Here is a 12,003-nt window from a genome sequence, read left to right on the forward strand (position 1 = left end):
AAATGTACAGGGAGGTTTAAGAGGTGATGCAGGATCAAAATGATACTTCCAGATGGTGTTTTCCTTCTTTACTTCACACACCTGGACCATAACACTGTAAAAACTTTGTATTTGCCTTTATTCAGATGATTAATTCCAAAGAAAGCCAACCTTGTGAATATTTATTTTTTTTTAGTGGGGGTGCTGCAGCCTGCGCCAGAGGCTTTCTGAACTTGTACATACAGTTCTTAGCCACTTCACCTTCATTCCAACCCCTAATTCCTTTCCATAAAAGCACCCTTAATATCTGGTACCTGTTAAAATAGGCACTTAAGCAGGGCATAAAAACGTGACTTTGGCTTGATAAGTGAACTGGTCAGATGTGTAAGACCAACAGAACATTCATTCATTCTGCAGTCAATAATTAACTTGCAAAGACCTTTTTTATATCCATCACTTACAAAAACTGAGCTCTGCATAACATCAGAAGCCTGTTGTTACCTCTGGTCTTTCACCAAGTTTGAGCCTTTGAGCCCAGTTGACAAGTAAAATCACAGGAACTACTCCTTAAAACTAACTTTTTTATTGACTTAGCTGACTTTTGACAACTAGATTTGCATAGCAAAAATTGATATTATTGCTTCATAAGCAAAACCCCACAAATTTTGGCTAGACATATTAAACTTTAACACTTCAGAATTTGTATAGAAGGTTTAAAGTTATTAATTTTTTTTTTTTTTTTTTTTTTTTTTTTTTTTTGTAGAAACCTGCCACATCAGACTCAGATTCCACAGCAGCAGAGTGCAGGTCAGTACTGAAAAATACTGTGACTATTACGTGACTGGTGGGCAACCAAAACACGTACGGTCCATGTATGGTGGAAAACATTTTCAAAAATAATGAAGTATGAAAGGATTGTCATTCCAGATGTTTTTAGATGCATCACTGGAAATTTTGTTATAGGATTGGTTGAACAAGTAGGAGGAATGCTGCATTAGGACTCAACATGTGACACTGGAATCTGGTACAGCTATATTAGAAAACTCCTCATAGAAATAATTTTCTACTACAGCAGGAAACTACAGCCAGATCCCCAAATGCAGTTACGCTGCTCAGATTCTCTAAAGTTTACTACAAAACCAGCATTTCTAATTCCTGCCAATACCAGTAAAGCTCTGAAGAAGAAGCTTTTTCTATGCTGTTAATATAAACAATGGATATTGGGGAATTTGTGGTGAGACAAATATCCATGCTGCTGGTTTCCAGTGTCTTAGTCATCACTTTTGCACCATTTTCACCAATGGTGATGTGTGCTGACTGAGGCTGTGAATGGTTCCCCTAAGGCTGATTGTTCCCTTAGTTATCTGGTAGCATATGGGAACTGAGGAGGATATGGTTTTAGCCATGTGGGAAAGGGAATGAAGATCTTATAAGGAAAAAGTAAAGGCCAAAGTACAATTTTTGAATATTCAAAGAGGTGTTTAGGCAAAACTGTAGATACATATGTATTGAACACAGTCTGTAAATTACAGCTCTGAGAGGAAGATTTGTTCTAAGTTAGGAGTTACATAAGCAATTTCTTCGTTTTCATTCAAAATCCTTCTTCTTCATTACTGCTTTCGGGGATTAAAGGAGAATTTCGTATGACAACATTTCAAAGATTTGAGGCAAGTATATGGTAGATGCTTCTGCACACGTTTGTTTTTTTGCTTAAATCTGGAAGTTAAAAGCGTTAAAAAAACAAACAAAAAAAAAACCACCTTACTGTTGTTCTACTAGCTTTGCCACTTCTGTGCTTTATTATAAGTTTACTGGAAATGGTGGCTGACCCTGGAAGTATCCATCTGAAGCCTCCAGCACAGGTTTGGTTTGAAATTTAGCATATTCTCAATGATCAAAGGCATTTGGAAGGCAAAATAAAAATGTCACCCTGTCTAGCATTTCTGTTACAACTGTCTAGCTATAAGAATGCCAGTCTGTCTTGCAGTAAAAAGATGCAAAATCTCTTGGTAGTACTGTGTATGGTGATGGCAGTGAGATACTTCAAAAGAGGTTATGATATGTAAGCTACCATGGGCTTGTAACGTGCAAATCATGCTGGAGAACTGCCCAAAAATAGATGTTAAAAATCTTCCTGTGTGTTTTTGTAAAGGACATTATTTTGGGAGAAATCACTCTTGGCTCTTCTTAAACAGAAGACAGATTTTAAAATACATTAAACCAAAAAATTCTCTGAATTGTGAATTGCTTCACAGGTTCCAAAATATTTGTGTCACAGTTACTTGGCTTTGAACAGCTTTTCAGGCAAAGGCTGGTTATGTTAGTTACCTTTTGTCGTGTCCGGGTGAGCTAAATACAGCTGCTCCTCTCTATTCGGCACAGACACCGCCTGTGACAAGCTCTCAGAAGTGGCAGGGGAGGGTGGAAGGGGACAGACATTTCCCTGGATTTTCTTAGTTGACAATGACACGTTCCTTTGTAACGCAGATGTACAGCTGGCACTGCGAGCCAGCGCTTTCCTGACATGAGAGCATGTGCCCGTAGCAATTTGTCTCCTAAATGGAAATCCCTGACTTGTACTGTCAGAGGTGAGACCTGGAGAGACGTTAGACATAAAGTAAAACTTGGGTGTTCCTAAAACTCTGAGCAGCATCAGTGCAAACCCAGCAAATGGTTTTATTGATCTGTTCAAATAAAACATTTACAGAACTAAAACACTGAAGGTAAAACACACAAAAAACTATAGAACTACACTAGTTTGATTTTCTTCCTTTCCTATGGAGAATTCCCCATGATGCATTCAGACTGCTAACATACTAACAGCCACCAGCATGAATAAGAGGATATTTCTATTTCAAACCTTCAGGCAGCCATACTCAGTATTTAATTTCAAGAGCAGAGGGTGTCTAATAATCAAATTCCTATTGGGGAACTATTTGAACCCCCAAAGAAACAATAGATCTTTCTTACCTTATATAAAAATATGGGAACTGGACTTAATTGCTAGCATAATGCTCAACTATTTCACAGTTAAAACATAACTGGAAAGGAGTTGTATGAAAGGTGGCAACTCATCTGAGTTATCTTAGCATAAGCACCTTAGACTCCTGAAAACTGCTACTGAACTCCAATCTGAAAAGGTTTGTTAAGTTTTATTTTTTTAATTGTTTCTGTTATAGATCAGGAAAATCCATGGTCACTCTCTCAAGGTGGTTAGAGGAACTAAAGTATAGGATTTTCTTATGATGGAAAAGAACGAGTAGAGCATGTACACTATACACACCATTTTCCATTTTGAGTTTCGCAGTCTCCCAGTGAAAAGATCCAAAGTAGAAAGATGAATTAATTCTCTGTTAAACTGTCTTCTTCCACATCTCTCCTTTTCCAAAAGGAACCAAGCAAAGCTTTTTTGTCTGTGCTGTCTTCTGCTTCAGGTTGTACTTGTACCATTGTTTTTTTCTGTTGGTAATTCCAATGTGCCTGTTGATAAGGGGCTAATAAATCGTATTTACAGTGTGCTACCAGTTGATAGTTCAATATTGTTGAAGCATCACCTGCAATTGATGGATTATATGAACTCTTATCTATTTACAGGTAAATGGTATTCCTGAGGAAAGAAAATTAACAGAAGCGATGAATTTGTAATCAGAGAAAGCAGGAATTGTCTTATTCCTTATCTGTTCTGATTGATGCATGAGTTTTCCTGGTGTATATTGTGCATGCCCACAGTATTAAGCTGATTTCAGTGCCAGAGAGTACAATCACTTCCATATAACTAATGTACTGTATCTTTTTGTACTTTGGACATTTTGGACAATTTGTAAACACTGATAACTTTTTATATTTGTTACATTAAGAAAATAATCTTTCAAATGTATGTATTAATAAATATCAAACTTTTTTCTGTCTCATGATCTCTCCTGAAGGTTTTAACAGGGAAATCAAAACTTCAAACTAAGCAACAGATTCAAAGGATTGTAGAGTCTGTTGTATGGGATGATATAACTTGCCTTACAGTTGCACACAGAAAGTGTTGTATAAGCATGGAAGCTGGTGCAATATGATGCTCAGAAATAGTATTCCACATCTATTAGGCATTAATTTTGTAGAGTTGATAAAAATATAATGAGCAAAGTTATTTTTGAAAGAAACAAACACAAAACCTAAGGTATTCATGTTGAAAATGGGCCTTGTTGCTTTACCAGACATTTAATGTATTTGACGACTTGTAAGCAATAAAATTTAAAATCTGTCCATTCATTCATCTGATTATTTTAAAAGAAATTCATCTGAATTGAGGTTCCTTGTTTTTCACTAGATGGTGGTAGTGAAAGAAAAAAAAAGATCAAGTGGCTTTTTTGCATTTAAGTTTTTCTGATGCTTCCCTAAATCCTCAGACAGTGTAATGTAGGACCTAAAGGGCTCCAGCTGTCACAGCCCGCACCAACAGTTCGTGACGTTTTACCTTAAAGTGTCACCGTTTCCAGCTGACACTTGTGCTTTGTCTTTTTTTCTCCCTGTAATGTTTTCTCTTTCAGAAGCTGTCTGTTCATTGGGACATTGCCTTTTAAGCACAAAGCTGTATCTGCTTTAAAATTGCTCTGTGCTTGGCTACGTTTTTGTGGCTGGGGTTTCCCAGGTCTCTGCTAAGAGAAATTCTGACTAATTTAGGAATTCAATACTGAGCCTAAGAAGAGACTTTAAAATTGAGTTACTACACTGTATAAAGACCAAAGTAGTCAGTTGCTGGTGTTCCCCCCTCCTATCCCTCTTTTTATGACCCTGTTCCTTGAAAACACAAAAACTTATTTCAGAAAAAGCGATCATTTTTAAGCCTTGGACTTAAATACAACTCCTTGGCCAGTAATTAAAAGAAGCCCCCAGATTCTTTTTAGACACGTTTTGTACAAGTGTAACAACTGCAGCAAAGTATGTACTGAGCGCATCCACTTTGCATTGCAAACAGGACAAACCCAACTTCTTGTTTATACTTGGATGTTGCCTAACTTCAAAGGTCCTATTTTGCAAAGCTGCTCTGAAGGCCAAGTGTAAAACTGACCACTGAGTCCGTTTCTGAAAGAGCTGAAAAAGAAGAGCAACTCGTCCTTACTTTCTAAGTGGCACACATCACACCTAGCTCATTCAGATTGTACCAAGGAAGAGATTTCATCAGGCTCCTAAGTGAACATTCTGATTTTCCAACAGCTTTGCATGACCATCAGGGGGAAGTAAATCAGAAAACCAGCTAATGAACACTGAGATTGATGTTAAATTAAAAAATTACCTTTTTTTTTGCCAAGCTGTAACAATTTTGAGTAAAATCAGCATTTGGGTTTTGACTGCTAATTTCAAATGTATGAGCTGTCAGTGCTCTGAAACAGAAATGAATGGAATGGATTTTAAAGTGATTTATAGTTGACTGAATATTGTAAATAGTATTGGTTTTGGATCACAACAATTTCTGGTAACTTCAGGATGATGTGACAATCAATTAAATACCTACTGAGCTACTCCCTTCTTATTTGTACTAAGATAGAGGAGTGCCAGGGTATTGAAGGCAATTTCTTAAGCTGCTGTGTATGTGCATCAAGGATCAGGTTGTACCAGCAGGTGCTCCGTGTATTCTGAGAGGACTCTGATGATGTAGGTGATGGATATTAAGCACACCTGAAACTGTTTTATGCTTGAAAGCATCAGGCATTTGAGGTAAGTTTAATAATAAATTATTTATTTTTACTTATTAAAATAATTACCACAGAAGCATAGATTTATAAAGCTCGCTAAAGACACTTAACAAAGAACTAGAAATAGTTAAAATTGGTGCCAGAGTGGTATGGTCACAGCCTCCTTCAGCAATGTGCAGTGACGGTGGGAACTGGTATTGTAATGAGACTGTTGCAACCACATGAAGTAGAAAGCACTATGGCTGTCTTTGTAAATGTACAGAATGTCAAATCTAATAAATAGGAAAAACATCAGTGATGGCTTTGCCTGTTTATTACCTAACAGTCCCTGGACACCTCTTTGTTACGGCAGCAGGGGTGTGGATAGGAGTAGGTGGTACACAACCCAGGATTGAAGAAGGGGCCTGACTGCACAGGCATGGGGCTTCTGGTGTGGTGGAGAGGAGGAGAGAGCATTTACAGCTCTTAGCTCAGGTGCCATAAGAGCCCCACACCTCCTTGTGTACTCAGGGAGAGGAATTCACCCTCTGAAGCTCCTCCTTCTATTAACTACTTTGTGGGGGACCTGAATAGGTAAACTCCAAAGTGAAGTTCCTTACCACAAGGAACTGCAGCCCAGCTCGATTCAGGCCATAAGAAGTTTTTACTTCATCGATGCCGCTCCCATTACAAAAATAAGCATCCACAGCACATTTATTTAATGTTTAAATTACTTCATATTTGTACATAACCTGAAAATATATTTATCCCACATACAGTAAACAAGTGCATTATCTCAAACATTAAAAATAAATCTTTTAACCAAATCTGTACAACAGATAAATAAAATTATATCTACAATACTTAACTTGTGAAGAACAAAACAAAAATTATCCCCTCAAACTCACATTTCACCGTTACCCTAATACTGGCACAGATGGTTACAGATCCTACGTACCAGTGTTGACCTATATCATTTCTTCCAGTATCCAGTAATATACTTGTCAAGGAGGATAACTTTCCAAACATTGGAAATAATGTACCAAAGAACAAACAGCTCAGTATCTTGCCAACAGCTTCAAAACATCTGGCAGACTTAGTAAAACTGCTGAATTTGGGGGGAGTGATTTCATTATTTTTTTTTATGATGAATAATCACTTGTAAAAAGGAATTATTCTCTTCACCAAAATCAAATATGGAGCCATTCTTTCACTTTTTTTTTTTTTAAACTGCCATTGGTGTCTCTTTTTCCATGATTCAACTGGGACAACATCAAAAACATCCAGTATCACTTAGGATTCTTACTGCTTATGAACATACATAATTGCACATATGCTGGGATAACAATATTGTAGTCATGTTTTTGACTGCTAAAAAGTAACCAGAACATGATGTAAAAGAAACAAGGTCAAACTATTACTTGAACAAAAACCACAATTCAGGGGAAATTACCATGACTTCACCAAGTGGAACTTAAATTCCAGCTTGTCACTTGCACAGATTTTCCTTTTTATGCCAAAGACTGGGTTCAGAGTTCAAATTGTGGTAATGAAGAACAGCACTGCTGAAAAGGGTGGGGAAAAATATTCCTCCAACAGCTTCAATCTCATTTGATTCGTAATTTTGACACCGAACCATCTGCAAGCAACAGGATGTCTGCTCAGTCCCTCTTCCTCATGGTACCAACAGATTGACTCCCATCCTTTTAAATGAAAACATCATCACAAGACAGAATATGGCACCAGTTTCCTAATCAGACCTGGTTCAAGGTCACTGATGGCCTAGAAAGGTTCAAAGATCACTGTTCCCCTGTTCTCCCATTTCCTTAAGATCTGATGAAGCGGATATGATGGATTTTGTTTGACTGGAAAAAGATGGAATTTCTCCAGAATTTTCCAATATTCAGCTGAGAAAACTATTCATCTGGTTGTCCACTGAGACTGCACAGAAAGCACCGCACATAGGCAAAGAACTTCAGGGGAAAAAAACAAATCAAATATTTTCTCTGTATATTTAACAAGAGTTTCAACCTCATAATTCACCATATTTCCTGGAAATGTCTTAAAAACACACGTTATGTAAAGTTGTATGTAATCTTAAGTCACTGAATTGGTGATGACTTTCTATTTCCACGTATAAAGGGTTTCACGTAGCATATACAACCTCCACCTCAAACAGTCCCTCCTGAAGAAGTTACTGCTTTGTTTAGGAAAATGCCCTGGTTTACCAGAGAAGTAACCTCATGCTCCACACCAGCTAGCAGTGCCCATTAGCTAAGGATGGCAGGTTTGCTCTCTTCTTGCTCCTTGCTGAGAATGCCTAGAGCGTGCGTTACCTACATGCAGCCCTCTGGCAGCAGCCACTCTTCATTCGTTGACCCAAGGCATGGGTAATTCCATCACAGGTGTGTGACGCTGCTGTGCCATTTCACTTCACCTCTTTTGTCACGTTTAAACAGATATGTAAACAGAAATATATCCAGTAGAAAAAGACTCATTTTCACATGCGATTCTGTACAGTGCATTCTTGTTTCTGGGATTCTTTGAGAATGCCATTTTCACACAAAATATGTACATTTCTGCTATTTACATTTTCCACACTTCATGTCCATGTCTTCCTGTACTTCCAGCTGAGAACTTCTGTTCAGGCAGATGCAAAATAAACCTGAAGAAAAGTTTTCAAGAACCTTTTCAAGTTAATGCCTTGACTGATCTTGCATTGCTGAGAAGAGGAGGAGTCCGAAAAAAAATCCAGCTATGCATAGCAACCTTTTCAGCAGAGTGGAGTTATCTTTAGGTACCATGATCTGTGCTAGATCGTTAGTGATCTGAGAAATTTCATGTGCCACACACACAAATATAAAAGTGCTGACAATAACATTAAACATCGGATATCCAGGAATGAGCACCAAGATCCCCTTTGTGTCTGCTGCCAGCCAAATGTGGTATTGGCAAATGAAAAGCTGCAAGAAAAAATAAAGTGTTTAAAAATACTCATATATATATAAATTTTTTTTTGCTTATATGAAGAACATGTATTACTACTGCATCAGGTGACACAACATACTTCTGCTCAAGTCAGACAAATAATGTACTTTCAGGAGCTGTATTCTACATGTCTTTGCTATAAGCCACCTCAGACAAGGCCCAGCAAGGCCTAGCAGACTATTTGCCTGGTACAGCGCACAGCAAAATGAATTTGCTGAGCTCTTACTTGAATAAGGCATAAGGAAGCATCATTTATATTGTATGAGAACAGATACACAATTTATATTGTACGTGCTCAGCTACTGCCCTTCTGCTGAGGGACTTACTCATGTACCCGCAAACAAAAGGCAATGCTTTAACTGCTGATGAACGTGAAAGCCCCTGGAGCTGACAAGCACCTTAAAGTTCACCATGAATCAAGATAGTGAAAACAAGATCCTTAAAAAAAATAAATGCAATCTTGTGCTACACATACACTGTATTACAGAGTTTCTCCTAATTTTTTCATGTAAATTAATTTTCCTTCAAAAAATAAATTGCAGTAATACAATAAAATTAAACATTTAATATTAATAAAGAGCAAATAAAATGGAAAGCAAGATGATTCCAAATGTTTCAAAATATTCACTCAATGGAAGAAGAAAACTTGCTCTAAGAATGGTTTTGCTTGTAAAGATACATTTCTTTATTAATGCAGCAAAGCTTTCTAAGGCAAACTTTTTTATAAGTGGGATTATACTAGACAATATAATTAATGCTGATTCAAAAATGACTTCAAACGTATCTTCCAATTGCATACATGCCACAGCTTATCTCAGCATTAAGCCCCAACTCTCACCAACCCCAAAACAGTGTAAGAGATAAATAAGATCGATGCTCTGAGACTGCTATTTCAGCAGGGATTTCTTAGTGTGGATGGAAGTTACAACACTAAAACAGGTCAAGTAGGATTAAATAAAGCAATACATGAGTTTGGTACTTATCTTAATACTTCGATTTGCATAACAAAACATCTTTACATTTCTAAACTGAAATTCTTTGCTTACCTCTAGAGAAATTTTGCCAAACCAGGCAAAGAATGAGCTATATACAGATCGGACATATCCAGGAATGTTCCTGATGAGGATGAAAGCTAAAATCTTAAGAAAGAAAAGCAAAACAGAAAGAAAAAGAGTGACTGTGGGTGACAAGTAGGTCACACACACACACACAAAAAAACTTTATTCATTTTAATCATACTAAAAGTGCATCATAAGAATATTTATTCTCTTTCAAATCTAACATATAAATAGTTTATACTTGAAGTTGGTCTGAAAATTGCAAGTCTTATAATTTGCTATGCTATTGCAATATGTTTACAGCTTCAGTAGAGTCATGAGAAAAATGGCTACAAATATAACTTAACCTTCAGTTTTTGAAGACAATGTGTAGAAAAGATGTTGAGATGGGCGTATTAACATTAAAATACTTAAGTCACACATGCTGCCCTTCAACTGGGCAAGCTACAAGTGGGAAAAAAAAAAAAAAAAGAAAAGAAAGAAACAGAGGGAATAGGATCAAACAGCTGGGGCTAGGTACAGCGGGGAAGACAGTAAGAGGAAAATTTAACTTAAAACCACACACGTGACCCTGCAGCCCACCTCTTCTCTAAAAGTAACCACAGGGCTCACTTAGTACATTAACACCGCCCAAACTGTAATGCTCCCCTACAGCTCTCTCCTTTTACCACTGCTGTGCAATTAGCTAGAAGTTGGTTTTGGCCTTGAATTGTGTATGAACGTGCACTAATGACATTAAGGTTAATCAAAATCATAGTCACAGGATGTAATTTCAGTAATAAAACAATGAAAAACAGCGAGCAGTGTAGTTAAATCCTTTTTCTTTTTCAGACATGAAGATGAAGCCAATCATCTGACACTCCACACTAAAGCACAAACATTATATTTAAAAACAATTAAAAAACAAACAAACAACACTAGATTTGTCACTGTAAGGAAAAAGAATATAATTACCTGCACCACGGAAACAGAAGGATGCAGTTCATTGCACTCCGTTTTGTTTTTACAGCTACTAGCCCAAATGGAGTAGGTCTGGAAGACAATAAAAATCAGTCTGGGTAACAATTGTATGTAACATTTAAAACTGAACCAACAGACAAGTTGTTCTGAAATGCTTCAGCAATAATTGTTTCATGGAGATTTGGGACAGTAATAGAAAGAACAACATTGTACTTAATTTTGTGTTTCTCTCAAATTCTTTGCAGCTGATGAATACCAGACTTATTCACACCCAAGGATGAAAACGTACTGTTGACTTTTTTTTTTAACCACAATTAGACAAGTGATCAAGAGTGACACACAAAAAGTGATCAAGAGCAATATTATCTACCATACTAGTTATGATCTAGTTTTCTTATAATTTTTGCAATGACCTGGAAAAGCCATGTTTTCATCTACAGTTCACTGAAAAGACATTTCAGTCTGCTTAAAAATACACAGCTGAAATATCCCCACATCAGGAGTTGATTTTTAAAATCAGTGTGTTTCCTGAACAAGAACTTCAGAAAGTGGATTCTGTACAGATTTACAAGCTTGATTGTAATAGTTAAACTAGATACATACCATAAAGGATACAATTGAAATAAATAATAAAACATTTGAAACTCTGTTGGAGAAAAGTGCATCTCCCTTTCCTTCTGAAATCATCTGACGTTTCTGCAATGCCAGATAAATAAAAGCGAACAGCATCCCATGAAAAACCACCTGTGGAAGACAAACAATGCAGTGAATATCTCATGGCTTTTACATGTACTTCAGGTAAAAACTTTTTCAGCAGAAATGCTACTGTAAAATCTATTTGTAATACCAAAGCCTAGAGGTCAGAAGTCCCTTTCCCAGATTTACTGAAAGTAGCAAAAAAAAGAGCACTCCTTCACTGGAGTGCTCTAAGCTGCATTTTTAACTCACCTCAAAAACTAAAATGAAGTATTCCTAATAATGCTTCCCAGAGCGTTAAAGACATGAAATTTAAAGACAATGAAATTTAAAGCAGCTTTCAAAGTACCTACTATCCTCTCTGCAACCTATGCCTGCACCTAAAAGGGTTTACTCTGGGGAAAAAACATGAGGCTCTGGCCTTCTCCAAGCTGGCAGGTGAAAACATCTTCACAAAGCACTGAAAGTGCTTTCCCCTCACAGACACAATTCTTCAGCAGTGTTTTATGATGTTATGCCAAGTTCTCATTAGCTACCAAAATGATGCTGTTTCAGGCCTACGCACTGTTAGTCTTCAGTATTAATTTGGGACTTCCTCTTTAGCAGCATTGCAGAATACACATTGCTTACAGCCAACAGAGCTCCATGTCTGAGATGTT

At 37.1% G+C, this 12,003-nt stretch overlaps 2 protein-coding genes across 10 annotated transcripts in view; one reads left to right on the plus strand and one right to left on the minus strand.

The window, feature by feature from the left end:
* Positions 1 to 3,890, plus strand: part of SGCE (sarcoglycan epsilon) — a 28,235-nt gene extending 24,345 nt beyond the window's left edge. For 5 of the 7 annotated variants that reach the window (XM_038173798.2, XM_038173795.2, XM_027450806.3 and 2 more), the window contains 3 exons: positions 743 to 786; positions 1,612 to 1,646; positions 3,574 to 3,890. In XM_038173798.2, the coding sequence (XP_038029726.1) occupies positions 743 to 786; positions 1,612 to 1,646; positions 3,574 to 3,624 (130 nt within the window). In that variant the 3' untranslated portion in view covers positions 3,625 to 3,890. The remainder of the gene's footprint in view (positions 1 to 742; positions 787 to 1,611; positions 1,647 to 3,573) is intronic. The other 2 variants (XM_072033630.1, XM_038173796.2) reach the window with 1 other exon arrangement.
* A 1,796-nt stretch (positions 3,891 to 5,686) lies between these two features.
* CASD1 (CAS1 domain containing 1) overlaps positions 5,687 to 12,003 on the minus strand; it is a 33,364-nt gene continuing 27,047 nt past the window's right edge. For all 3 annotated transcript variants that reach the window (XM_038173789.2, XM_038173790.2, XM_027450803.3), the window contains 4 exons: positions 11,252 to 11,392; positions 10,643 to 10,720; positions 9,677 to 9,769; positions 5,687 to 8,605 (listed from right to left, as the gene is read on the minus strand). In XM_038173789.2, the coding sequence (XP_038029717.1) occupies positions 8,339 to 8,605; positions 9,677 to 9,769; positions 10,643 to 10,720; positions 11,252 to 11,392 (579 nt within the window). In that variant the 3' untranslated portion in view covers positions 5,687 to 8,338. The remainder of the gene's footprint in view (positions 8,606 to 9,676; positions 9,770 to 10,642; positions 10,721 to 11,251; positions 11,393 to 12,003) is intronic.

The sequence above is a fragment of the Anas platyrhynchos genome, chromosome 2 (genome assembly GCF_047663525.1).
Source record: "Anas platyrhynchos isolate ZD024472 breed Pekin duck chromosome 2, IASCAAS_PekinDuck_T2T, whole genome shotgun sequence".
NCBI lineage: Eukaryota > Metazoa > Chordata > Aves > Anseriformes > Anatidae > Anas > Anas platyrhynchos.